General features: G+C 43.3%; 3 protein-coding genes across 4 annotated transcripts; 2 read left to right on the top strand and 1 right to left on the bottom strand.

Moving 5' to 3' along the window:
• The first annotated feature begins 470 nt into the window (after nt 1-470).
• On the top strand, nt 471-4,905 carry lctla (lactase-like a). 2 transcript variants are annotated; one of them, XM_076156131.1, is made up of 13 exons: nt 471-594; nt 682-842; nt 952-1,039; nt 1,163-1,272; nt 1,355-1,483; nt 2,222-2,317; nt 2,448-2,502; nt 2,640-2,801; nt 2,916-3,190; nt 3,522-3,648; nt 3,756-3,955; nt 4,034-4,097; nt 4,790-4,905. In XM_076156131.1, the coding sequence occupies exons 1-13, from the start codon at nt 471-473 to the stop codon at nt 4,903-4,905; spliced, it is 1,707 nt and encodes a 568-aa protein (XP_076012246.1). The 2 variants fall into 2 exon arrangements, with proteins under 2 accessions (XP_076012246.1, XP_076012245.1); XM_076156130.1 differs by having other exon boundaries at nt 513-594; nt 4,034-4,093; nt 4,741-4,905.
• Nucleotides 4,906-5,808: 903 nt separating this feature from the next.
• tipin (timeless interacting protein) lies at nt 5,809-8,931 on the top strand. The gene is made up of 8 exons (XM_076155922.1): nt 5,809-5,860; nt 6,494-6,628; nt 6,771-6,864; nt 7,210-7,285; nt 7,370-7,492; nt 7,584-7,647; nt 7,941-8,156; nt 8,286-8,931. The coding sequence occupies exons 1-8, from the start codon at nt 5,827-5,829 to the stop codon at nt 8,540-8,542; spliced, it is 999 nt and encodes a 332-aa protein (XP_076012037.1). The 5' UTR covers nt 5,809-5,826; the 3' UTR covers nt 8,543-8,931.
• A 446-nt stretch (nt 8,932-9,377) lies between these two features.
• Nucleotides 9,378-19,893, bottom strand: dis3l (DIS3 like exosome 3'-5' exoribonuclease). The gene is made up of 18 exons (XM_076155921.1): nt 19,666-19,893; nt 19,020-19,173; nt 17,735-17,863; nt 16,000-16,135; nt 14,669-14,836; nt 14,215-14,293; nt 13,915-14,094; nt 13,649-13,818; nt 13,030-13,191; nt 12,681-12,931; nt 12,445-12,537; nt 12,017-12,305; nt 11,688-11,923; nt 11,360-11,514; nt 11,077-11,255; nt 10,839-10,984; nt 10,510-10,681; nt 9,378-10,411 (listed from the first exon to the last, which is right to left on the bottom strand). Exons 1-18 carry the CDS (start codon nt 19,793-19,795, stop codon nt 10,106-10,108), a joined length of 3,135 nt encoding a protein of 1,044 aa, XP_076012036.1. The 5' UTR covers nt 19,796-19,893; the 3' UTR covers nt 9,378-10,105.
• Between the last annotated feature and the right edge of the window lie 7,384 nt (nt 19,894-27,277).

Genomic DNA, 27,277 nt, shown 5'->3' with positions numbered 1-27,277 from the left:
TGCTTATTCTTCGCCCTACAATAGACACACCACTGCTTGAAATGTCTCTTATCTTAACTGCGCTAGACAAGCTTGCTTACTTTCTGTCCCTCATAGCGTTTTGCGTCAGTGTGTCTTACAGCTGGTTGAAATGAAACTAGAAAATGTCCGTTGACAGCGACTGCATACTTCAGTGGTTTTTATTGGACACCTGATTAACACCTTTTTGTAAGTTTTATTGAATTTAATTTAATTTCTTTCTCATCTTGAAATGTATCTGTGCCTCTATGATCTGCGCCCAGTTTTGATATCTTGGTCAGTGTAAAGTAGAGGCTGTTTTTAGATGGTCTGAGATATTCAAGTCAAAATTTCAAAGCAAATTCAAGAGCTCAAAGAGAGGAATGAATGGATTTGGAGTTATCTACATATACAGTACGTAATGAGAGTGGTGTGTATTTGCTCTTTAGATGTAACTGAAGACAACGATCACGATGCTGCAGCAGAACAGCCTGAGGACTATTGCATTTGCATGGATGCTATGTGTGTCAGCCAGCGAAGACTTTGACTGGACAAAGAACGAGAGGTCATCCTTCTATTACGGCACCCTGCCCACAGGTACAACTGTTATTAAGACACAAATACGTCACAGATTGTTAATGCCTGTGCTGATTGCCTGTTAATGTAAGTGTTAATCCTCTGCAGGTTTCTCTTGGGGAGCCGGCAGCTCTGCCTATCAGACAGAAGGAGCCTGGAACACCGATGGCAAAGGGATGAGCATCTGGGATGAATTTGTACGCAAAAAGGGGAAGATACTTTTAAACGACACAGGAGACACCACGTGTGAGGGCTACTACAAGTTCAAGGTGCCTAATACAAACCTCTACATGTGCATTCAAGAAGTATATGAGCTATGGTAGAAGAAGTTCAAACAATTATTGGTAAGATGCTGACATGACATGTTTTTGGTTTCAGGATGACATCGCTTTGATGAAAGACATGAAGTTGAACCATTATCGTTTCTCCATCTCCTGGCCAAGGATTTTACCAAATGGACTGAAAGGTACCTGTAGTCGTATATATGTTTGCATTGATGCAGTTATTGCTGATTTGCTACTGATAGTCCTTATTTTCCATCATGGTGACTATCAAAATGAATCTCTGACCTCTTTGACATCTCTTTCAGGTGAACACATCAATGAGAAAGGAATAAAATATTACGATGACCTGATTAACACGTTGCTGGATAATAAGATCACGCCTATCGTTACTCTGTACCACTGGGATCTACCTCAGGTGAGATTGACGCGGCTGCAGGCTTTGAGTTTTCATACTGATGGTGGATGCTGATATGTCATTTTATATTCCGCCTCTCCAGATCTTACAGGAGGAATATGGCGGCTGGCAGAATATCAGCATGGTCAACCATTTCAATGACTTTGCAAACTTGTGCTTTGAAAGGTTTGGAAACCGGGTGAAGTACTGGATCACCTTTAGCAACCCCTGGGTACGTCACCATGTGTGCCATCACAATAACCTGCTGTTAATCACCTTTTAGTTTGAGTCAATATGGAAATTTCATAAATCAAATTCAGGTCAAAAAGAAACATATACTTTATAAAAGACCTGTCAACCTAACTCTAATCGTTTCCCTAAATGTCTAAACTTATTCATAGGGTTTCCTGCATCTCTGCTCAGCCTATCAGAAAGTAGCCACCTAATGAATATTCATAAACTTCCCACCTGTGGTCCGACAACAAAGATGTGATTGGTCAAATGCCAGCACGAGACCGAAATGTTGTACTTCATATTATATGAATATGCCTACAGCTACAACTGACCCTGACCCTGACCCTGACCCTGACCCCTTACCATGACCCTAACCATGACCCTTACCCTAAAATACCCTATATTTGCATTCACAGGTTTTGCTCCTTCTAGTCAAGTCAAGTTTAGTGGTACAGCCCGATATCACATACAATATCTCTCCTATGTCTATTTGGCTGCAGACTTCTGGGCTGCCTCAGTCAGAGTACAAGTGGGAACAGAAATAATGCCCTTTACTAACCTACTACACAAATTGCCTTACAAGCACAGAGGCAGGTGGTGTTCTGTGCAGTAACCCAGCATTCCCCCTTTCTGTTTGAACTTGGTATCATAAATGTCATCCTGTACAACCCCCTTTTTAGAGTGAACGGTAACTTGCATGTGAGAGAACTTGGTCTTTTCTGTGCTTTTGGTTCAGTCCATTGCTGTAGAAGGATATGAAACAGGGGAACATGCGCCTGGACTCAAGCTGAAGGGGACGGGAGCCTACAAAGCTGCCCACCACATCATCAAGGTATGAATACTTCTTCATTGAGGTGGATGGTTATTATTGATAAATGGGCTTTTTCATTTTTCAGTCAATAATTGTCTGTTGATTGTCTGCAAAAATGAGTGTGACGCTGCTGTTGTGTCTTTTGTAATAGGCACACGCTAAGGTTTGGCACACATACGACATTCAGTGGAGAAGCAAACAAAAAGGTACAAATTGAACATGAGGTAGCACTGATGGAGCAAAGTTACCATCCAAAACTGAGAGTGTGTGTGTGTGTGTGTGTGTGTGTGTGTGTGTGTGTGTGTGTGTGTGTGTGTGTGTGTGTGTGTGTGTGTGTGGTCAGGCCTGGTCGGGATCTCTCTGACCGCTGACTGGGGGGAGCCGGTGGACATCAGCAACCAGAGGGACATTGAAGCAGCAGAGAGATATGTGCAGTTCTACATGGGATGGTTCGCTACGCCGCTCTTCAATGGAGATTACCCTCAAATTATGAAAGACTACATCGGTATGTAATGACACGTACAACCAGTGGAGGAAATGCTGCTAAAATGCTTTATTCAGGCACAAAAAGCAACAACACAATGAGAAAATATCACTCACGTTGACATTGGACCTGCAGGTCGTAAAAGCGGTCAGCAGGGCCTGGGAACGTCGCGGCTGCCTGTGTTCTCACCTCAGGAGAAGAGTTACATTAAAGGCACCTGTGACTTCCTGGGCATCGGCCATTTCACCACACGTTACGTCACACAGAAGAATTACCCATCAGGCCTGGGAGACAGCTACTTTTCCGACCGGGACCTGGCTGGACTGGTGGACCCGCGCTGGCCTGATCCCGGCTCAGAATGGCTCTATTCTGTCCCGTGGGGATTCCGTCGCTTGCTGAACTTTGTTAAGGTACACAAACACACATTAAAGCCACAAGCAAACCTGGGTTATTGCAGCAATTAAATAAAAAAAACATTTGCTTTTAAAGGTAGGATTTAACCAGGAATTGACTAAATGATGAAGAAAACCAGATAATTAATGATGAAGTCACATGTTACTGCTGCCTTATTTAACATCATGACATTATCAAATTAAAAAAGTAGTATTAACACACACATATAAACAAAGTGTGAGCATTTTGTATTCATACTAGTTTATAAAGTCCTTTACTGTGAATTAAAAGACAGGAAATTCAAAATCTATGGGTTCAAATGTGGAACAAATACTGTTTTCCAACCAGACTCAGTATGGAAACCCAATGATCTACGTGACAGAAAATGGCGTGTCAGAGAAAATGATCTGCACAGACCTGTGTGACGAGTGGAGGATGCAGTATTTCAAAGGGTACATCAATGAAATGCTCAAAGGTGAGACCACCACTCCTCTGGAACTGAAACATCATGCCATTGTTTTGTGGTTTTAATTTTCTCAAGTGTACAAACTGGCTTTGTTTTTTTTCTGGTCTGAATTCTAGCAATTAAGGATGGCGTGAACGTAAAGGGTTACACAGCCTGGTCGCTCTTGGACAACTTTGAGTGGGACGAAGGGTTTTCAGAGAGGTTTGGACTCTATTATGTGGACTTCAGGAGCAAAAATAAACAACGTTACCCGAAGGCGTCTGTCCAGTACTACAAACGCATCATCAGCTCTAATGGCTTTCCCAATCAGAGAGAGGTAAAGTCTCTACTGCCACATTGCACCTTTTAACAGGATCTATTGTTAGACTGTAAGAAATTGTTTGGCTCTTTGCAGGTGGAGAGTTGGAAGAGGAAAGCCATAGAGACGTGTTCTTCCAGCAACCAGCTCCTGGCTGCAGGTTGGTAGTAATACAACATGAGCGCAGGCGGGGCCAAACAAAGGAAAATTCTGTTCCAAGCTTGTTATTCCTGCATCTAACAGGGTTTTTCTTTGTTTTGCCCCCCCAGCTAGAAGAAAATCGCAGAAAAATCAGGAACATGCAGGGACGCAAAAGGCTTGGCCAGTGCATGATGAAGTTTAGGTACAAAGCATGAAGTGAGACTCACACAGACATCATTATGTTACCAATTGGAAAGGTCATTAGATATGATTTGGGACAGAATCAACTATCAGGCTGTCGTTTCACGCGATCATGTCATGGGATGAAATATTTTTAAATAAAATTCATCAGGATTAAGTGAACCCTGGATGATAAAAACCTAACCATGTTTAATGTAAATAAATTAAAAATCTTATCAAATATTTAACTCAACACACCTTCACAAGTTCTCTAAGGGGTACAACTCTGGTTAGACTTGTCAACTAGTTCCTATAAAATCTGTTGTCTGTCTGACTATGGAACATTTACAAATATTTTAAGTCTAACATATTGTGTCAAATGATTAAATCCCTTGAATCAAAATAGCATCTTAGAAAAAAATGCATTAATGTCAATAATTCAATAATAATTATCTATAGGCCTGAAATGAGTCAAATATTAGTGTTATGAACTAAAGGTGGGCCTGTCAACATATTTGCTGTTTGTTACAGATCCTCTGATTGGCCACATGGAGATGGTGACAGAGATTGTGGTTCCCACTGTGTGCACACTCTGCATACTCCTCAGTGCAGTCTTCCTCATGTTCCTACTTCGAGGACGCCACTGAAACACACACGCACGCACGCACACACACACACACACACACACACACACACGATTTGATCCTGTTAAGAGCATTTTGTTGATTTCACTGTCATGCCGTTCTGTTTTAAATAAACTACTTTAAACCACGACTTACGTCTTTTCTTGCGGGTTTTGAAATAAACACGTTTTAAACATATTTGAAAGTTATCATTTACTCATTCATATCTGTGTTTTTAGTTTTTATTTCTGCATAAATATAACATAACATTTTCACCTCACACTCATTACTCAACACGCTTCACTAACAGACCTCTTTGACGGAAATATGTCTCCGGAGTAGCGTTTCCTTCGAAATAAAAGCCTTGAAAACCCAACTAACATCAAGAATTGAATACAAACGAGGAGGCGAATATGTCACTAGTATTTTGTAATATTTCATTTTTCATGTTTACGATATATTAGACCTTTTCATTTTTCGGTTCTGTCCTTCCTTTACATTATGCAATCACAAACATGAAAATCTTCTGCACACACTCTAAATACTGTGTATTGAGGGCAAAGACAATTCCAGGTCATATTCAGCTTTGTCCAGATTATATTTTCAGGGTGGTGTGAGTCCAGCTGGACAAGGCAGTATTGTAACACAACACAAGCAGAAGGTCAGGTCAGATTGGATTCTGGACCAGGCTAATAGGCGAAGAATCATAGTCCTACATATTCGCCTCATTTTCCCTCTGTTTATTTAGTTTTTGGCAACACACAAATGCCTTTTTCATTTATAACTCAAAACCTAAAATAAAGCTCCTCCGTATGTTATTATTAGCTATACTGTCTTTAATTTTGTGGTACAAAAGATTTTCTAGAAAGCTGGTATCGGGCTTAAAATTGGATTAATTCTGAAAGTACATATCTTGAGACCGGAAGTGTGGTGTGTCACGCTTTTATGTTCTTTGCAGTCGCTGGTCAGTCCTTATCTGGTATGTGAACACACACTTATTTCATTATGTTTGTTTTAATGCAAGTTATTGACATGTCGGAGACACATCCACAACGTTGAAGCGTCTCGTTTGTGCTCAACCAGTCTATAAGTTTTATTTCGTGATTGTAGCTCCTGTGTTGACAGTCAGCAGCTAGCATTACTTAGCTTGACTGCGGGTGTGTGCCGTGTTTTCACGTAAAATAGCGCTCAGGAAACAATACTGTAGCTACTATACTAACTCTAAACTATATCTAGTTTAAGCTTGTTTGTCACCACAGCCGCCTCCTCTCTGAGTTTATGAGTCGTTGCTGTTGACTTTGTGTTTAGCGCCGACAGAGTTTCTGAATTTACCGCCTTCATGTTGTGACGTAACAGTAGACCGATATATCTGTTTTCATGGCCGATACCGGGTATGGGCGAGGAAGGAGACTGATACATGAAAGTTGTGATGTTTGTAATAATAAACCCATAGAGGTGCATGTTGGATCTAATCTATATATATGTATATAGATTCGGGAGTGTATTAAAGCACAGGAAATCAATCCTCCAATCAACCATTTTGCTCTGTCGGATCGTTTTGGTTTGGAAGCGCGGTGTAATTCTACATTATATGTCTGTATTGCTTCTTCAGGTGATCTTTCAGTGCTACACACCATGGATGACATTCCTGACTACGACCGCATAGATGATGAAGCCTTCCCTCCTCTTCCCCCTCCTCACTCCCCGGGCCTGGGAGGAGTAGACGAGGCCAACCCCTTCGGAAATGGTGAGGGGAAACATGAAGCTGCACGTATCATGTCTGTCAATGTGGCACAGCTGGACTACAAGGCAACATCTGCATTAAATTCATCCGGGTGTGTAGTGCATTGCAGTTAGACCTAAGGAGTGTGTGTGTTGTGACTATGCAGAGGATGAAGACGGTGAGCATTCTAAACTGGCTGAGGTTCCCACTGCTAAAAGAAAAGGAGTGAAGAGGCCACAGCCTAAGCTGGACTCTAACAGGTAAACCACACACACTGCACACACACATCAGGGCAGAGCACATCCATCAATGCACCACACACATGAATCATGGGACTGTTTTAAGATGTGTGTTTGCTGACAATCTGTGACTTAATATCATCAAACTGTATCATGGCGAGGAACTACATGTCTTTAGTTAGGTTGATGCATGAATCCTAAAGCACTGATGCATTGAATGAGTTGCTCCAAACCATTCCAGCTGCTTATCTGCATGTTGTGATAGTTCTGTTCTTTCTTTTCCGTGTTGTTCAGTGTCCTTTAGAATCAGTTGGTGTTTGAGGTGACATCTTAGATATTTGACATTGTGTTACCTTTTGCTTTCAGGCTGATCTCAGACAGAGGACTCCCAGCTCTGCGCACACTGTTTGATAGTGCTGCGTTCAAGGGCAAAGGGCACGAGGTAAGAGATGATTACACATCTGTGTTCTGACTTATGTAGTCAATCAGCATATGGCCAAGTGTATCACTGCCTTTGTACAATCAGGCTGAGGACCTGCGGCTGCTGATGCAGAAGATGGAGAACTGGGCCCACAGGTTGTTCCCCAAACTGCAGTTTGAAGATTTTATTGACAAAGTGGAAAAGCTAGGGGCCAAGAAGGAAGTGCAGGTGGGACGAACATATGGAGACACATTTCCACCAAACGTACAGATTTCTTCCAGTGCAGTATGTGAAGTTGTTTGTCTTTGTCTCACGGCAGACGTGTCTCAAACGAATACGACTGGACATGCCACTGACTGATGAGGACTTCATCGGCAACGATGGTAAGAGATCTCATCAATGAAAGCTTGACACTTCATTTTATTCCTAAATATTGGCACACAGTTGCCCTGGTGACGCTACAGTAGGACCAATGACTGTGTCAGTAACTGCTGAGTAAATGTGGGAGCCACTGAATCCCCATCATGACCTCATGATAATAGAGCTGTTCTATGTGTGAGTCCTCTAAGTTAAAAAAGTTATAAATATCCGCTCTATGCAAAGTGTCACATCAAATCTGCCCGATCACCCAACTGGTTGCGGTGCACAAGTCTTTGAGAAGTTGTTTTTGCTGTAGGTGAGGAGGAGGCAGCTCCTGAGGTGAACGTCTTTAGGGATCCAGATCCGTTTGGGGAAGTGGGCTTCTCTGATTTTGCCCCAGTCCACTCCACGCCAGCTCCAGCCACTTACTCCCCAGCCTCTCTGACCGGGGAACAGCAGAAACGCATGGAGCTGAACAGACAGAGGGCCCTGGAGAAGAGGCTCGCTCGCCAGCAGCAACAACAGCAAACAGGTAGGAAGAACAAGTCTGATAGCTCCTACAACATAACATGCCTGTTCTTCATTAACACCAATGAAGTTTCACAGCTTCTGTCTTTTCCTTTTGTTTCATGTCACCATGCATTTTCCTCTTGCTTTCTAGAACTTCCAGATTCTCTCCCTGTGGACTCGTCAGCTGAGCAGCCGCCTGCCACCGCCTCTACACAGGAAGTGAGCGCCACCAAAGACCAAGATGAAGGGGTGGAGGATTTGGACCAGGAGCCAGACAGCATTGCACAACAACCCATTCAGCCTCCACCTGAAGACTCGGTGGTTCCTGATGATGCCCAGCAGGAGACGGCTGAGACAGTTGAGACCAGCTCCAGCCCCGCCCCTCAGCTGGGCCAGAGCAGCGACTAACACTCAGGTGCGGCACACTGTTGTTTGAGTGGAGGATCTCCCGTCAGCCAGAGGCTTGTGAACCACCAGCTGCCATTAAAACATTCTTCCAGAACTTTTAAAGCTTTGTTGAGCAGAAAAGGTCCACAAAATCGGACTAATGTGCTTTAGCGAAGAGACACAATGTACAGTGTAGTTTTCCATTCAATTATGTGTTCCCTTGTTACATTTCTTGCATTTGCGTCCAGTATTAATTTATATTTTATATTTTCCAGTCAACATTTTATTCTCCTGAAAGCATCCCTTAAAGCAGAATAATAAAAGATTTGTATACTTCAAACTGAGACCACCTACATGGTTTGTAATGAATGCAGAAAATGTTTAGCACCATAAAGCCTACTGTATATTTGCCAGGTTTTTATGATGAAAACATTGAAGTTTTGAGGAAAATGGATAAATGTCTGATAACATTGGGTCTGATCAGGAGCGTTCTCATAGTTCATGTAGACCACAAACAAAACATAGGTATTCATTTATCATTTTAATAACAAATCATAAAACAGCTCAAACTCTTGATCATAGTTTTCAATGCTGTAACATATAACACCGATTTTGTACAAAATAGATTCTATATAACAGATATGCAGAGGAAACAAAACATGTATCCTGAAGATATTATACAGCAAAACTCCCAATTCAATATTAACACTGAGCATCATAATAAATAAACCTATTACTGTTCAGTGCTCATTTATGAATAGTTCATCATTAGGACTCTGTGTAGAATCAAGTCAAAGATTCATTATTTGTTTTATAAAACTAATAAAATATATCAAGGAACATCATTATTTTGACATATTTGCATTGCATTTGTTTTCCAGTTATTACGTCTTAACAATTCAAATCCATCATCAGTGCTGCCACTCTTAATATCTCAGTGTTTAAGCTACATTTACAACAACTAACCTCAGAGTGTGAAGACCTCCACGTTTGATTAGATTCAATTCATTTAATCATTTTCACACATTTTGTCAACACCATAGTTTGATTGAAACTTGAATTGAAATGATTGGAGACCTCCATTATGTGACTGTGAATTGAGTTACTCAGGCATTTAACCCGATACCAAATAGTCGTCTCCACATGAATTTCCTCACCTGACGAACTGAAACTCATACACTGATGTGTTGTGTATACTTGGTGAACAACCGAATCCTATTCCATCCATGTACACACTGATTTTAGCCTTAATTGCAGTATAGAGAAAATCCTGAATGTGAAAGGGATCCATCCCATAACTTAAAAGACCACATTAGCGCCTGAAGATGGTAAATAATATACACATTTGCTATCATGATTTCAAAACATTGTTGAGTTAGTGTCGTGTTGTGTAGTTCTCCTATTTGAGGTCCTGAGAGGGGAGTGGGTCATTTGCACACCTGCTGCCTTCCCCGGATGTGTGGTAGATGTTTCTCAGGCTCCTCTCCGGAATCAAAGCCTGTTCCCCGTGGTCACAGAAATACCACTGAGAGATGTTGCAAAACGCTTTTGGTGATATTGATTTGATCTTACAACGACGCTGCTCTATGCTGCAGCTGTTCCCAGGTCCATCAAAGCCAGCTCTCTGATCTCTTCCAGGAGGGAGTACAGGTTGGGGCTCTTGCTCTGGCAGAACTCTCTCTCCTCTTTGGAGAGTTTGGGGCCACGGGCCGCCTTCTCCTGAGCCTGCTGGGACGCCTCCTCGGCCAGGCGGACCACCTCCTGGACCAGATGAGAGTGGCCCTGGGAGCGAGCAGGCTGCGGCTCAGAATTGCGATGGGGCTTGTTGCTGATAATCTCCAGGTTGAGACTGTCTGCATGGCAACGTGATGAGCGCACAGAGATTCGAACCTGTAGAGAGGCGAGTGGAGAAACGTCATTATCATGTTGTGGACTTTGAAAGAAAGCTGCTAAGGAAACGAAAACATCACTTTGTGACAGTGACTCACAGTCAAGTGTCCAAACAGCCTGAAGGTGGTGCTGCCGGCGCTGCTGGTGGTGACGATGTGGTCCGAGTGTCGCTGCACAGAGCCACTCTGCCAATCACAGCTGCCATCTTTTCCCACAGTCACCACCTGACCTTCTCGGTTCTTCACATACATCGGACCCTTTACTCCATACCTATGAAGCATCAACGTGTAGTCAGCACTGTAACGCTTACTGAGGAGTTCTTTCCCCTGCTTTCATTGAAATTATTTTTGCAGGAGCCTTAACCCTCAACTCAGTGGTTGAGGAAGGAGAAAAACACAGTGTATATAGTTTAGTCTTATCCTCTTACTGTGGGACAAAGACCAACACGCCGTTGTCTCGGATGGCGTAGACGATGCCGTTGGCCACACAGTGCAGGTCCGTCTGAGGGTCTTTCTCTTTAAAGAAGAGACACTGGAACAACTCTGTGGACAACTTCTGGGCCTGCTGGGCTGCCTGAAAGGGTCACAGAGAGGTCAGAGCATGCTGAGCCCAGCGTGGTGATACTTCATGCTTCACAGCTGAATCATGTAAGCAACAGCACTCACTCTGTTCTTGTTATTGATGTGTTGAGCCATTTCCTGCACTTCTTCGTTACTGGCCGACGCTTTACTGGGGCCCACGCCACAGTCCAGGTTGATAGCAGCCGTAAGAAGGCGGTGGACCACGATGTCGGCGTAGCGACGGATGGGCGAGGTGAAGTGTGTGTATCGGTCCAGAGCCAGACCTGAAATACAGGAAGATGTCAGCACAGTGCTCCTGAAAATGTGATGAGGAAAGGCACTGACACATGTAAAGATAATGCCCCGAAATAATAATTAAAGTGTGTACCGTAATGGTAGTAGTGGTCTTGGGACAAAGCACCAGTAGAGAAGTAGAGTGCCTGTGACATGGCGTGGGTGGCCATCATCCTGAGCAGCCTGTTCACCAGGGGATCCTCAGAATCCACCGCATGGTCCAAGGAGTCGGCTAAGGCTTTGTTAGACCTGGAGGAGCAGAGTGAAGACAAGAAGTCATTCTCTAAAGCTAAATTCAAGAAGGTATGATAAGCTTTTATCCCTTTATCTCAAAACCTCTAGAAGGTGACAGTGTTGTATCTAAGCACTTATTAAACTGCTCTTTAATAAGATGTCTGTACCCTCTGGAGTCTATTTGTTACCTGGTATCGATGGTGAAGCCCTTTGCCTTTGCACTGTCGACTAACTGACTGAAGAACTCCTGGCGAGGCGGCGGGTGATGCCTCAGCAGAGAGTGATGAGGGAAGCTCTCCTGAATCTTGCGCGCCACCCAGTGGTTGGCGTAAATCATGCACTCGGCCACCGTCTCGTGGACCTCCAGAGGCTGGCGGGGGACCAGGGCTGTGATGTTCTTCTGCTCGTCCAGCTGGGCACGCACCTGAGGACGGGTGGCAACGCATTTAGAGTCAAAAGGCGGTTTTCTCACAAATCAAGCTTATTTCTTCTGCACATAAGGAGAAACTAATCCTACCTCCACGCCTTCCAGCTCCAGAGCGCCCCCTCTGTCCCTCAGCGCCCGGAGCTGCCTGGCTACGTGTGTCAGCGTCTCCAGAGCCTGGGTGAGCTCGGCCATCTTGGCGTCCTTCTCCTCGGGGCTGAGCTGGGCCAGTTCAGGGACATCTGCCTGCTCTCCGTTGAGGAGGGCCTGAGCCAGCTCATAGTGGAGCTGGTAGGAGGAGCGGATGAGGGTGCGTCCGTACCAAACCTTTTTAACAACTAACGTGTGTGCGTCCAGCTCCCACAGCACACTCATGGCGTACCTGGATTGGGCATTGAAAGCACGTGTTAGAAATACATGCTGAATCATTTTGACCACAGTACAGAGTTATGTTAGGTGCTGCTGTTCCCTTTGGTTGTTTAAAGATGAAGTCAATAAATGATGTCTAAATGTTCCCTTACCTGTCAACTCCTCCCAGCAGAGAGCAAAGGTCTGCACTGAGCACAGCAGGCAGCATGTCGTACCTGCGGTCTGCCAGGTAGTAGGTCGTCGATCTTGGAGGATAGAATAAGAAGAACATGAAAAAAGTATTATGGCAGTTTTAAATACTTTCAGCCAGATCTGAATCAGGTCTGGTAGAGGAACAGAAAAGAAGCGATTGCAGCTTTATTGTATTTTCATTCTCGATTTTTCCTACCTTGCGCGTGCTTCCAGGTCGGTGAGCGAGCCCTCATTGACAAAGTGTGTGACGTCGGCAATGTGTACCCCGAGCTCCAGCACCGCCCCGCCGGGCAGGGTGCGCACAGACAGCGTGTCGTCGACGTCCTCGCAGCCCTTTGGGTCCACGCTGAACACCAGGTGACTCTCCCTCAGGTCACGCCGCAGCGCCGCCTGGGTGGGGTCGACCGTCCACGGCCTCTCAGGAGGGTTGACGGGCATCTCTCTCAGCTGAGGACGGACACGTTCATTAGGACCGCAGCTGTGAATCCTTCTTGACTTGTCCAATTATCTGTCTGGATTAATATCAGAGGAGCTTTGACACAAACCTGCGCCTCAGAGAAAGGAGACACGTGGATGCAGTTCTCTATCAGGATGGTCTGGATCTCTGTCTCCAGCTCGCCAGCCTGACCCAGCACCTGCACACTGTGTCCATTGGGGTAGAGCGATGTGCTTTCCCAAGAATCAATGCGCACCACCACTCTGTGGTCCTGGATAAGGAATGCCAGGGGGACACTGGTCAACACTGCTAAGAGACCCGTGAGGACTGAAACTAGTCTTTAAAATCAAGTGTTGGTCAGTACGGCTGTGATTTTGACATTGACTTCAACATAAAAGACAAAAAGGAAGAGGTTAGATTCAATAATTCAGTGTCGATTTCCAAAATGACTTCATCTTTGTGTCCCATGAGGCTTCTAAGTCACCAGAATGTGAAGTAGACAAATGTATGCAGCTGCAAAACTATCTGAGCCTTTAGAGAGTTTAGCTGAGCTGTGACGACGGCCCAGATAAGTGACGCAACAATGGCTGTGTTCTATTAAATAACCTGGACATCAGCTTCAAGAACTGCTGATCATGGAGGGAAATCTGACATTAGTGGGATAAGATGAGGTCATTAAGCGTCTGTGCTTGTAAACAATGAGATAATAGTTCAGAGGGTGGATCAACCTGCAGGGCTTCAGCCTGCTGAGTGCTGATCCGGATTTTGGGGATGCGCAGATCCCAAGGTGTGACCAGGATCCGCTGGGAGTTCCTGCTCTGGGACTGAGTGGCATCTCTGGTAGGGAAAGTCACCACGTAGTCTCTCCAGTTCCTCTGCAGGATCCCCACAACACGGCCTGCATGGGGAGGGGAAGGGTGCTTTAGTAAATACTGTAGGTATCAACAGATATAAGAATATATCTCCAGCTGTAGTAGATGCAGTCTGTCCTCACCTGTAGGCATGGGGTTGCTCTGGTTGTCCTCTCCACTCTTCTCCTCTGTCTGTCCCTCAGTCAGGGCCATGACCTTCCCTCTCCAATCGCTCTTTGGCAACAACTCCGCCACCACCGTGTCGCCGTGGACGGCTCTATTGCGATTCTTTGCACCGGACACCAACACGTCACTGCTAAGATCTGATACCAGGCAGGAGGAAAAACAGTGGGAGAGGAGAAGAGAGGACAGGAGAGAAGATTAAACTGCCTCATCCCTTCTTTCATAGAGGATAATAGCTGTAGTAGTTGCTGGTTTATCACCTGTGTTCTTGTTAGACGAGCCTTCGAGCGTGATGAAAGCTTCATTCTGAGCCCGGTGCTTGTTGACTTTCAGCGTACCCTAATAAAAAGGAGTGCAAAACATTCTTTTATTTTGTTTGTAGGGACATTAACAGACACCCTTGGGTCCAATTGAATTAAATGAAATTGAATGAACTTGTGTCTGGGCGAGGCAAAGGCTTAAGGCTTTTCCTAATTCCTTAAAAACAAGGCAGCAGTATTCTTTCAATTCCACAGCAGAAGGACAAATGTATGAACTAAACAATGTTAAAGCTGATAGCATCATATTAAATTTATAATTTGAAGCGTTCCCTGCTAGGTAAGCCACAGGTAAGGAGGATGTGAAGCCACATCACCGTGTTGTAGCCGTGTATTTACTTCTTATGCCGTGTCATATTCACCACACGCTAACTGGACCGGTCAGCCTGGTGTGTACCTGAATGTATCGGCCAGACTTGATCCCAGCCTCCAGGACTTCAGCAGGCAGGTGTTCGGCGTACTCTCTCTCCGAGCCCTCGCTCTCCTTCTCTTGCAGCGCCTGAGAGACGGAGACGTACAGCTCGCGCGCTGCCTGAAGCTCGGGCCAGAAGTTATCCAGATAATCCTGGGGGAGACAAGAGAAACCTGCCGGTAATGCAAGAGTTTGATTTATAGCTGACAAACGTGCAGAATTGTGTTCTCTAAGCACCGCTGATCTCAGGGGTGTAGTTACATTTGCTGGGATCAAACTCTAAATGTCATATTCAATGCATTTAAATTAAGGCTATAAAGAATTGTGAAGTTTTAACACAGAAAGCCAACCGCTGTGCACATGGCTCATAATGAAGCTTCTACATTCTAAGTCCTTTTAATATGAATTAGATTTGCTCTGCATGTTCAGAGTGACGTCGCTCTTTTCTCTCTCACTCACTCACTCTCTTCCTGCAACGGAGATCCTGCATCTCGTTCTCTATGCAAGGACGGTGATATAAACAATAAAACCACTCTGTAATGCCACTAAAGCAATCATCTGCTCTCTTTATCACCCAGTACGCCTCTAGGTGGTGCAGAGAGTCTGAGCCCGCCTCAGCGCAGACCATTCATCTTCCTGCAATATTTACATACCGATTGGACGACTACGCGGGCGCACACTGCAGATAAACCAACGCTTTCCCTTCAGAATTAATTGTTTTTCAGGGTTTCCATCCGACAGCACTTAGATATTTGTCATTCATCGCAGATTGCCGAATCTCCAGAGAGACAAACTGTCGCCCCTTCTTTAAAGCTTCGGTCCTGAGAGTTTTTTGTTTTCTGGGAATTTTCCTCCCCAACTCCTTCTGCTGCATGTTCGTTGTCCAACAGGAATATAGATTGAAGGAGAGTGTATACAGGGCATGGCTGTGCAAGACAATCCAGCGTTACAACATAACATTGGCATTCTAAGCACTTCAATATGCGGTTGCTTGAATATAATTCATGAGGAATTTAGAGGAGAAACGATTAAGCAAATCCATATGGAAATGCAACAATTACAGCTGAATAGATTAGTTTGTTTGTTTGCAATCTTCTCTTCTTGTATTTGACCGAAACATTTAGTAATGTGGCTGTAGTTAGTTCTTCATTAACTTAATTCCCTACAATGCACACACACTCGCTGAGCCTGCACATATCCTCTATAAGCATCACACACACCATTCACTTCAAGGAGATGGGGAAGAAGCAAAGTGGAGGTTTCTTTGTTCTTTGTCATGTGGTGTAAAGTGCATGTGTGTGATGTGTGTGATGTACCTGGATGGAGATGACGTACACACCACTGTTCAGGCTGCTGTAGTGAGAAATGGTGGCCCGGTCCTCTGTGATCATCACTACGTCCTTCATGCCGGCCAGGTGGTTATAATACCATACTGCTGCAGAGTACACACACCTGAACAACACACACACAAACACAATAAATTGACAACTTCAAGAACAATGCGTCAGGCTGACAGCTTGCCTGTTAAAACCCTAAACTCGGGTTACTTAATGTACTTTGCTAACGTCTAACATAACTCTTACTCAAACTGATGGTTTAACATTATAAAGGAAAACACATCAATAATCTGTAGCTCTCTTTACTGTTAACCGTTTTTTGTGCAGTAAAGACTTCATTGAAGTAGATTTTACTTCCAGATTTCAGGATTTACAAGTTGAAACTTCAGCAATAACTGAACAGTGAAACACACGACTAAAACCCAATGTATTGTGGGTAAATGTCTGCAGGGACCTTTTCTGCCATGATTATTTTCACTCTCCATTTTGTATTGATCCTGTTTCTGAGCATTTGGAGAGATCATAACTTCCCAGAGCCCATGGTTACATCTTCACAATTCAGATTTGGAGATTACAGCGATTCACATAACTGTGATATAAAACAAAACAAAGCAACAGACAGAAGCATTATGAGAACTAGATAATGTTTGCAATTTGGACTTGATAGATGACTTATGCTAAGGCACATAGCCCTCTTATGGCAGATGTCTTGTTTACAAATTGGTTTCACAAAACCTTTTTCAAACTCAGACAGCTCGTTATGATGACCTGCATTATGACGAATAACATCTTTCCTGTTCATTACTGATGGACAGAGCTGCATCGGGCCCGACTGCATACTTAGACCCTGTTGACATTGAACACATCAGTGGTTGTGGGGATGTGAGTCATCTTCATTTCCTGAAATTTGCCAGGATGAATCAGCAGTTGTCCCTTTTCTCTGACTATCACATACTGTTAAGACATTTTAACAGGAGAAACATGCGGTGGATTTTGGCTCCAGAGATGTGAATCAAGGAGAAGTAGGCTTTAGGTTTTAGCCCCACAGTCTGTAAATAGCTACAGGATTAATATTTTAAACCACGCCTAGACCTTCACTGGAAGGTTTATTGAGAATGATATTCATTCATTCCTTCATTCATTAAGCCATAAACGTCTTTGTGGCTTATGTGGAAACTGCGGCGCTCTCACAGGACTTATCACTTTCTGCACGACCCTCAAGTTGCTGCCGCTGGTGTTTTCCAAAGTAACTTAATGAGAATGACTGGCCGATCTGTGTGATCAATGACAATACTTAATGCGTTTTGTCATCAATTAATTTGCTAATATTTGTGTGAGGGCCACTTTGCCCTTTGCCGTTGGTTCTGTTTTTCTTTATTGTAAATGAATAGAGACATCTTTTCTTTCCCCTGTTGTTGTAAATGCTGACTGTCACACGTGAAGGTCTGAAGTGAAGAGTTTATATTCTATTGTTTGTGAAAAGGTGAAGCTCTTGGGGCTTAGATCACTGAATGATAAAGTAGCTGGCTGGACTTAAATGAGGAGTCAGCAGTTTGGACGGACGCTTATGGAAAGCTCTGCATAGCAAAAGCATCCAGTAAGACAGAGCCATCCATCCTGAAGTGTCCTGGAGGTTTTGGATCAGTCCTTTACTTGTATTGACATATACTGACATCAACATGTAACAAACTGTGGGGAGGTGAAGAGTACTGACTTGGTTTGCCACTTCTCCTGGCTCTCCCCCTTCTCTCGTGGACAGTAGGAGAACTCTTGGTACTCGTTGGCAAACAGCACGCAGTCGTGTCGGGGGTCTTTCAGCAGGTTTCGCAGACGGTTGTATTGCCTGTGCATGAAAAACACAGGACAATACAGTTAAGTAACAAAAATGCAAGCTAAATCATCAATGGCAGTTTGTAAGAAGGTAAGGAACAAGCTGTAATCTGAGACAAACTAGGAGACAAACAAACCCAGACTAAGAACAACACAAATCAACACAATAATCCTATATGTCTGTATGGCGGCTGCTGCAGACTAGTTTGACAACAGTTTACACACACACACCTCCTTTGAATATCAAGAGTTTGTCTGAGCTAATGCTCCAAACAGCAAAAAAAGCTGCAACTTCAGCTGAGACGGAGAAACGGCTGAGACAAAACCATAAAAGAAATATATGAGCTACTGTGCTACAGATTATGCCTCTCTTTATGACTTGCTCTATGGTTTGCTAGGACGTAATGGTTGTTTTATACTATGGGACTTCATAAAAAAAAAAAAGATCATATCCTCAGACATCTTGAAGCTAATCAGCTCTACTTTTACAGCTGATGTGTGTGGGTGTGTATGTATGCGTGTGTGTGGTAATGGACTGACATGCCATGGGATTATGATGCAGAACTACGGGGGGGGAGAGACACACACACACACACACACACACACACACACACACACACACACACACACACACACACACACACACACACACACACACACACACACCAGGGGCCCCTTGGTGTTGTTCCATTGAATAGGAACAGCAGAGGTCACATGGTCTCAGCATGTTTACCAACTCTGGCCTCACATTTTCAAAAATCATATTAATGATTCAATTTCTAATGGCAACGTAAGCAAAAAAACAAAACAAAAAAACAACCGGAACCCTGCCAGAGACACAGACAGACACACGGGACTCATTATTTACAGTGCTCATCACATCTGTCAAAAGCACTCTGTAAACACGGTGTGTTTACGTCAGAGAACAATTACAGGTGAGCTCTCATTTAGCTACGTCAGCTCAGCTTTGATATAATGAGGTTGACCCTTGTGCTCTCGTTACACATAAAGCTTTCATTACAGGCTGAAGTTCTGCTCAAATTGCTTATTTTGTTTTGATTTCATTGAATGACGTGACACAGAAAAACAACAATCATCATATCTCAGAAGATGGAACCACCAAATGGCACGGTGTGTTGAAGGTGTGTGTGTGTATGTGTAACCTGTACCTGCGTCCTTTGCTGTGCTGCATAGCTTGGCAGGCAGTCTGAGTGAAAACGATGCCTTGCAGCTCCCTGAACTCCAGGATCTCCAGGTAGTCCGCCACGACCCCAACATCTGGCACCACATAGTGCGTGACGTCTCCAGGCAGCACTTTGCCATCTGGTTGGAAAGTTAGCAGGAAAGAAAGCTGGATTTGGTTTTGAGATAACACCTGACTTTGTATGTCAAACCGGATGTGCTGGTATAGTATATATGCTTAGACACATGTAATTGCTCGGGAACAGCGAATAGGGCTCGAAACAAGCAACAGAGCCAAATGTCGACTTAAAATAAGCCAGCCAGCGGAATGCTAAGGTCGCTCCTGACTGCCCAACACCATATCAACGTAAAGACCAGTTTGGTTAGCAAACGCGAGCAGTAAATATAAACTCCACAAATGTAGGAACTAAATCTCGTAAGGACAGGTATTTATATCTGACGTTACTTCTCACAGAATGTGTGTTATCGTCAGCGAGTTCATTTATCAGCTGTCTGTTGTCGTTCAGCTAAACCGAAAGCGTTTACTCTCAGTTTCCCACTGTAAACACAATGTTGCTTGTTGTTGTTGTTGTTGCGTTGTTCTCTGAGTTCTTCAAATGGAAGTAAATGTACCATTGACACACTCCGCCTGGCACAGAGAGCTAAAGCACGGTACCCGCTCTCTGAGGTAATGCTCCCGGACCACACGGACCCTCCTGCCCCGGCAGCTCTTCAGGTGTAATATCCTCTCGGTCTTTCTCATCTTTCAGGCGTGTCAGCAGTGAGCCATGGACCCGTGTGTCGTTGTTTAACCGGGGTGTTTATCAGAAAGCGGGAAGACAGTCAACTATGACGATTGACGTCAGGAAACGGCAATACTACATTTTCTTGTACGTCATCACGTACAAACGCTCTAATAGCTGCGTTCAGGAACGGTGGGGCATTATGAGCGCGTTACGCAAAGAGGGGAACCAGAACAGCCAAAGCTGAAAGATTTCCGTAAAATATTTGGAAATAATTAATTTAAAAAAGAAGAACATAAAACATTTAAGATGAAAACATTAATGCCAACAGTTTGTATTCCCTTTCATTTCCTCTAATCCTTTAATGAAATGTATTTATACAGCACCATTCGTATTTATCACATGAATCTTAGTCAAAATAAGTGGTATGTTCAGCATTTGAAGGCAACATCGCTCTACTGTGTCATCTCGAGTCACCCTGCTTCTTTTCGTCATGTCGCACGGAACAGAGCAGGAAGGTTAACACAATTGACATGTTACACTTTTTGTTTTTGAATAATACATTATATTGAGTCACGTTTCTTTTGTCTGATAATGTAGTAAATTCTCCGAATCGTCCGAAAACGTCATTCAAAGTGCATTTGAGCCAGTTTGGGCATATATCATTTGTGCATGGTGCAGCTGGGATACGTTCATGTAAATCTAACTCTATTATTAGTAAATCTACATTGGAGAATAGGTCAGCATACCTCATTCATCATTTGAAGAATTAGTATAGGCCTGCCAAGTACACGATAAATCAGTGTTATTATAATAGTATGCGCAGAACTTGGGGTTTGCTTATCGAAACAAACAATCCGACCTTCTCTGTACGCCGTTTCATTATGTTTGGACCTTAAGCAGTTTTATTGACATTACTGATCACAGATTTAAAGGTAAGGCGCAAATCACAAACCAAAGCACTCTCAAGTCCCCCCCTCCCTCTTTCTCTCATTACATATTTGGGATTTATGAATTGAATAAGTGTCTCAGCGTTGAACTCACTAAACCAGCAGGGGCGTCGTGTATTTAATGTTTCGTCTCATCACCAGCCGAAGGTGATATAAACCCAAGATAAAAAATCCACCTTTTGCACTCCGTCTGTTGTGGTTCCACACCCGTTTCATGACTGAAGATTTTGGCTGAAAGTTACATCGAACTCAAGCTGTCACTTTGCTCTAGATTTGACGACCTGACCTCAACTTTTCTCTTGGGAGTCCCAGAAAGATGACTTGTTGTCTTGTACAAACGCATTACTTTCTCGTGCAAACTAACGTTTTTATTGATTTGTGTTACGTGAACAACTTCATGAATGGTGTGCCAACATGATTTGTTGCATACTCAGGAGTCATCATATTTAGTTCTTACGGGAAAAAAGTTTGATATTGTCAAAGATGCATTTTCTGGGTTCCTTCCCTTTTCCTTTCTTTACGGAAAGAAGGTCATTTGCAAAAAAACTGCAAAATTAATGTGAACTACACTTCCGATACCCCAAATCGTTTACCCTGTTTACGCGTGTTTTTTTAGCGCATCTGCAACGCACGTTTAACTGCACCCAGGGCTACTTCAAAACATTCAGAAAACCATTCCGAGTGTACTATAGCAAATGTAAATGTCAGCTAACATGCTCAGGATTCACCCAAAATAACTAAACGCTTTGAAACACACATGCGTAAACAACCTCTCGGACAGGCGTAGCAGGAAGTGTAGGCAGGTTTTACTCTTTGCGTGTCTTCGACTCTTTGGCTGCACAGTGCAGAGGAGAAGCTGCAGCAGAGCAAAGCAGAGAGCCAAGAGAACACACAGTTTGTAACTACACAAGCGAGGATGCCGAGAACTTTACCGACCTTTCTACTACAGTTATCTGAGTATTCCGTTTCTCATTTTTAAACATTATTACTTGCCGTCAACCCCTCGCACTATTGATAGAAACACGGCGGGGGTTGAATAGCTATTTTTTTGTTTTTAATCAGTCCGTGACACTGTTTATACCTTAGAATGAACTTTCATTAGGACCTGTCCATCGTGCAGGCTCGTAAAGGTAAGATCAGACTGTATTATGTCTTCATGCACACTCTATGTTCTTCTGTGTTATAACAACATGCCTGTGCATATGAAATCAATATTGTAACATTTATTTTGATTTCATGCTGTGTGTCAAATTCGGAACTCAACCAAAGTAATGTTTTCAATCTTATAAAGAGAATACAAATTATGTTTGTTTTATTAACACTATCAGCGCCGTTACTGTCATTATTGTCAGTATAATTTGAATTGTATTAGTTTGTCTCGTAATACTCATTCTTATTTTCTGTGAGCTTTCTGTCTGTATTACACATTCAGTCACCGTGAGGTTGGTATCTCTTTATCCTAAGTTGGCCTGTTTCCCTCAGCTTCACTGTGTTCGTAAAGTCTCAATATTCTGTTGTTTTGTATTGCCACGGTTTGTACCTTGGTGATGTAGTCAGAGATGATCAACCAGCTCACAGAACGGAGAGCAGCAGCGATCTTTGAAAACTCAACCTGCAGTGATGACTTCAGGACTTAAAACGTGGCTGTTTGCTGAGAGTTGCAGTGCTCAAAGTCTTTTTGTTATTGTTTTGATGTCGTTCAGATGGGTCACGGTGATTTAAATTGATTCCCCTGAGGCAAACCAGAGGGTCGATGTTAAACAGTAACACACTGTCGTCGCTAGATGGCGATCTTGAGAAAGGCACTTGCGAGCCAACAGCTTCTCCGCTGGACGTTGAGATGCTGGTTAATCGTCAAATGATTGGTTGTGCGGTAGTGTGTCCTGCGTCCAGGTCACGTCAATTGGAAGGGTATACTCAATATGTTAACTGATTAGCTTTTTGTGTGTATTTCTTTCGTTGGGCCGAAAGCCAGCAAAAAGTAAATCAGCCCGTCACACTACAGTAAACCATGCTGAAGAAGAGAAAATCCATTCATTTTGTGTGTTGTGCTCCCTGTGCGCAAGTGGCTCCATTTACTGTGCTTCTGTTAGGAACTGTGCTTTGAAATAGGCCATAAAGACATTTGTCACAAATGTGCTCTTTCAATAATAGTAATGCAGCTCTAGACGACTCCAGAGCTCTTACTCTAATTAAATGTGGTTTACTTTTGAAGACGACGCTGTTTGTGTGTGTGTGTGTGTGTGTGTGTGTGTGTGTGTGCGTGTGTGTGTGTGCGTGCGTGCGTGCGGGTAGGTAGATAGATAGATAGATAGATAGATAGATAGATAGATAGATAGATAGATAGATAGATAGATCGTATATTAGAGAGTTTTTTTGAGATTTCGTCTGATTGTTGTGTAAGTATTATGAATTGAAAAAAAAAGTTAAAAATGACACATTTGCTGTAAAAAAGTGTCATTCTCTTGATAAGTGGTGATTTAAGACGGTTTAAGGTTTATTTGAATGATGAATGATATTTTGTTAATGTCGTTTGAAAAGTGTTTTATGGTTGGAGGGAGATCCACTTGACAAATAGCAAAAAAAAAGCTCAAAATGGACAGCAATTCTTTATAAAGAGTGAAGGGAGGTTAGTGATATTGACTCATGCTGCAGTGCTAACCTTGTTTGAAATAGAAGTCATTAATTGAGAATTTATTTTGGAGCCCCTTATGAAAATAACCCTCTGACTGCTCTGCGGGTCACGTCTTAATAACTCTCCCTACACACTCCTGCACTTGTGATATTGCCTTTTAATGGTAAACATAATTCCAGTCACCTTTAAAGAAAAGCAGGCTGTTGAGAGCAGAGTGTTGAAGTGTGTCGCCAGCAGTAATTGTTCCTGCAGGCCGGCCTTTCTTCCATGCATACAAACCAGTCCAATGCTCACTTCTTCTAAAGCCATTAAACAGATGTTTTGGCTCAGTCTGCACGGGGCAGCTGTGCCCTGTCCCTTCTTTTGAACATGTAGGAAGCCTTTTCGCCCCTGAAATTCAATGGAGTTCAGGTGAAAAGTGGCCGCCTGTCAATCTAGTGGCACATTAATGTAGACTTTTCATTTCAATTCCTATTTCATTCCAAAATGCCGTTCATATTCATTTTAGGGGGAAGAAGTGCTGCCTGAAGCACAACAGGCAATGTTTGTAAAAGATAAATGACCGTGGAAATGTCTTAAGATGCCTTCAACACAAACTCATAATATGCTTCAAGAGTTTCATTTTATTATGCTATTTATTTTATTTAGGAAGGAAGTTTTTCATTCAGGTACTTACATTTTGTGTTGAGTGTGTTGTATTAAATTAGCTCGTCAACCATACAGAAGGAGGTGTAGGAAATTCAATTTGTCATCTTATTATTGTACATTTGAACAGAGCATAAAGATCCGATGCGTACTGTGAAACATCTGCCCGGTTGGCTATGTGATGAGGGTGAAGACGATTTGGCCCGAGCTTCATCTCATCTCAGGCTGAACAGAACATGATGGTTAGTGGCAGCAGCAGTCGTCTGTGTCTCCAGTCTGCTGAACCCTTTCAACTGGGACTCATCCATGTTCTGACAGATCAATACATGTAATCAGTGCTGATTAATGGCAGAGCACTTGCTGTTATTCCTCAAGGACATGTCATATTGGAGTTCCTGTGCTGTTTGCCGGCCTCACAAAAGAAACGTCTACGTCTTATGTCTTATATGAAGTCATTCCTTCATAACGTAAGGAGGGAAAATGTGCTAAACCATGAATTTTTGTTTATTTATGTCTCAAAGATGTTTCTTACCTTCTGTTTTCCTCAGCCGACCGCATTCTCATTTCTTAACATAACAGAAATGGAGATAAAAATGTAGTACTTTATTTATGGTGTTCCAGGGCGTAACAAGCCGCCGAGAAAGTAAGGTAATGAATTATGGACAGACTTTGTCAAGAAGTTAGAGCCCTGTTCCCTCATTCTCAGGCTGAATGAATGAAATGAATCTCAGTCAAAAAATTCAAATGGCTCATAAGGTGGAGGTAAAAGGGAGAGACCATTAAGGCCAGCAGCCTGCCAGCTCTCAGCTTCTTATTCATTTTGTGACAAAGGAAAAGAGGGGGGGGGAGAAAAAAAATAAAAGCAACATGAAAGACTTTTAAGTGGTTATGCCTGGTGGGTACTCTGGAGAGGTCAGGGTGGGAGAGTGATGGAGGCAGCCATTACAAAACATTGTGAATGCTTCCCCTCAGGGCAAATGTATGTGCAGCACGGAACACATAAACCCAAACAGGGGGCTGGAGCACAGAGGCAAAGACTGACCAGCTGTTACCAAGAAATGGGGTACACCTCAGCACTTCTATGCCCAAATAAAGTGAACCAGACAGACGCTGGACGAACCAATCCACCCCACAGATTGTTGTGACTTGCTGGACCGCATTGACGTGTTGTTGACATTTTGTAGATGTGTGTAGTGGATGCGTATCTAACACTCGGTTGTCCAAAGCAACCGTCGCTGTGTCGGCATGCATAGAGTTTTATGTGCGCCTCAGCTGAGATATGAATCCAGCTGAAGCCTGGACAGGGTTTTTGCTACGTGGTTTGGCAGGCGTTAGACGAGTAAACGGATGAACCAGTGACGCTGTGTTGAAAGGCGCTTACAGAAAGTGGGCAAAAACCAGTACAGAGCTTATGGTGAAGAGGAAAAAGTCCTCCAATCCGCCTCATGGAGTTTTCTTCTCATCATGTGTAATGACCTTGTCTGCTGCGGTAGACAACCAAATGTATTCTGGGATGTCCCAGTGATGCTGCATTTGTTTGGACCTTGAAAACAGAAAGCAGATTAAAGAGGTTCGCTCTGTGTTTTAGTGTTAAGTTACTTTTCTGAGTTTTCCCCCGGGAGGATCGGTGCCACAGATGAAGTTGACTGCGTAAAGTAAACCTGCTTTGACAGCTTCCCTCATATGAGTGGCAGCGAGCCGGGAGCATTACAGTGGATTATAGCGGAGCACAGCCAGACTTGCTTATTGTAAAGCGATTCTCCTTCATTTCTGACCATCACCAGTCTGTCGTGGGTCCTTGTGGGGTTTGTTACTGACCCTGCTGTGACAGCTGCTAATCATGTATAATGAGATACACTGGCATTGTGTTCTGCTCAGAAAGAAAGCATGAAAGAATTTATGCTACCAAGGCACTGTTGTTCTCAGTCTTAATGAGGGAAGATCCTTTTTGGGGTTTTGGTAGGATTTTTCATGCATTTCTAAGCAACTAAGTCCAGGGAAAGTGAGATCGCTCAGTCAGTAATTGCCGACAACAACAGACAGCAAAGGTAAACGCAGGACAGACACCTAGAAACCCGCTGCAGTGTTGACGTGTTGGTCACATCTTCAACTTTAGCAGCGCTTGGTGGGGACAACGCAGCACCAGAAGCGACTCCTCAGTCATTAATTTGACTCTCTTCCCAGTTTACATGAATAATTTCTCAGCAGAATCTTTAGCGCCATCAGTTCCTTCCCTTAACCATGTAACTGCTGCTGCTGCTGCAGCTTATATCACAGAGAATCTGCAGAAATAATTTCCCAAGCTCGAGCAGATGACCTTCAGTCTGTTAATGAAAGAAATTGCTGATTGTCATGTTCTGCAGCACCTTCATGTGCTCTGATGTGAATTCTAAAGTGAATATCTGAAGGAACTTTACAGATAAAGTTTATTTTTGTGCTTTAATGTTCGCAGCAGGACCAAGCTTACTAATTATGACAACCGCACATGTTTAGAATGCTTTTGGATTTGGATAGGTTTGTGTGTGTGTGTGTGTGTGTGTGTGTGTGTGTGTGTGTGTGTGTAATAAGAGGCCTGGTTACCCTCAATATTTAAGGATTTTCTAGGATTAACGTTTTACCCTAAAATTAAGAAGTCATTTATACAACTGACTTATCAAATGCTTTTTCAACATAAATACGCTTAGTGGATCTTCCCAACTGTGCTGACGGCAGCACTCATGCTGTCTGATAGCTGAGATGATGCTCAAATGTGATTATGCACTCCATCCAAAAAGTCACCTTCTCTAAATAGTGTAGGATGTGTCTGTGGAGGTCCTGTGTGATTGGATAGGAAGCAGTAACCACCTGAAGTACTGACGTTATGAATTACACAAACATGATGATAATTCCATGACAAATATCATCTGCCGTCTCCACAGACCGATATACAAATCTAGATAAGAAACTTCGCAAAGATCAGCAGTGAGGATTGACTGATAAACGAAAGTGCTACTTTCTAGTAACACACACACACAGACACACACACACACACACACACTGGTGCTCTCGTTGGAGTGGAAACCTCTATGTTGCCTATGATACAGAGGGTAAGCTGTCACTGATTTTAGCTCTGTTTAGCTCCACCAACTTGAATAAACAAGATTATCAGTTCAAAGCAGAGACATATTGCCACATTGGGTCATTTAGACTGGGTCATTTTTACATTGGGTCATTTTTAGACTAAAGAAACATTTAGACTAAAGAAACATCTGAATATCGTCACGATGGGAACC

Source organism: Genypterus blacodes, unplaced genomic scaffold (genome assembly GCF_046128005.1).
Source record: "Genypterus blacodes isolate CSIRO-AG114 ecotype Tasmania unplaced genomic scaffold, CSIRO-AGI_Gbla_v1 ptg000067l_1, whole genome shotgun sequence".
In the NCBI taxonomy this organism is placed as follows: Eukaryota; Metazoa; Chordata; class Actinopteri; order Ophidiiformes; family Ophidiidae; genus Genypterus; species Genypterus blacodes.
The sequence above is the reverse complement of the archived record's forward strand: the minus strand, read 5'-3'. Positions and strand labels throughout refer to the sequence as shown.

Coding starts and splice junctions, on each gene's coding strand:
- dis3l (XM_076155921.1), bottom strand. CDS start 19,795: ATGAGAAAGACCGAGAGGATATTACACCTGAAGAGCTGCCGGGGCAGG. Junction 12,932..13,029: donor CTCCTTTCTCTGAGGCGCAG/GTTTGTGTCAAA, acceptor GTCCGTCCTCAG/CTGAGAGAGATGCCCGTCAA. Junction 12,306..12,444: donor CTGCTGGGAGGAGTTGACAG/GTAAGGGAACAT, acceptor TGCCCAATCCAG/GTACGCCATGAGTGTGCTGT.
- lctla (XM_076156130.1), top strand. CDS start 513: ATGCTATGTGTGTCAGCCAGCGAAGACTTTGACTGGACAAAGAACGAG. Junction 1,273..1,354: donor ACCACTGGGATCTACCTCAG/GTGAGATTGACG, acceptor CCGCCTCTCCAG/ATCTTACAGGAGGAATATGG. Junction 1,484..2,221: donor TCACCTTTAGCAACCCCTGG/GTACGTCACCAT, acceptor CTTTTGGTTCAG/TCCATTGCTGTAGAAGGATA.
- tipin (XM_076155922.1), top strand. CDS start 5,827: ATGTTCTTTGCAGTCGCTGGTCAGTCCTTATCTG. Junction 5,861..6,493: donor CGCTGGTCAGTCCTTATCTG/GTATGTGAACAC, acceptor TTGCTTCTTCAG/GTGATCTTTCAGTGCTACAC. Junction 6,629..6,770: donor GGCCAACCCCTTCGGAAATG/GTGAGGGGAAAC, acceptor GTGACTATGCAG/AGGATGAAGACGGTGAGCAT.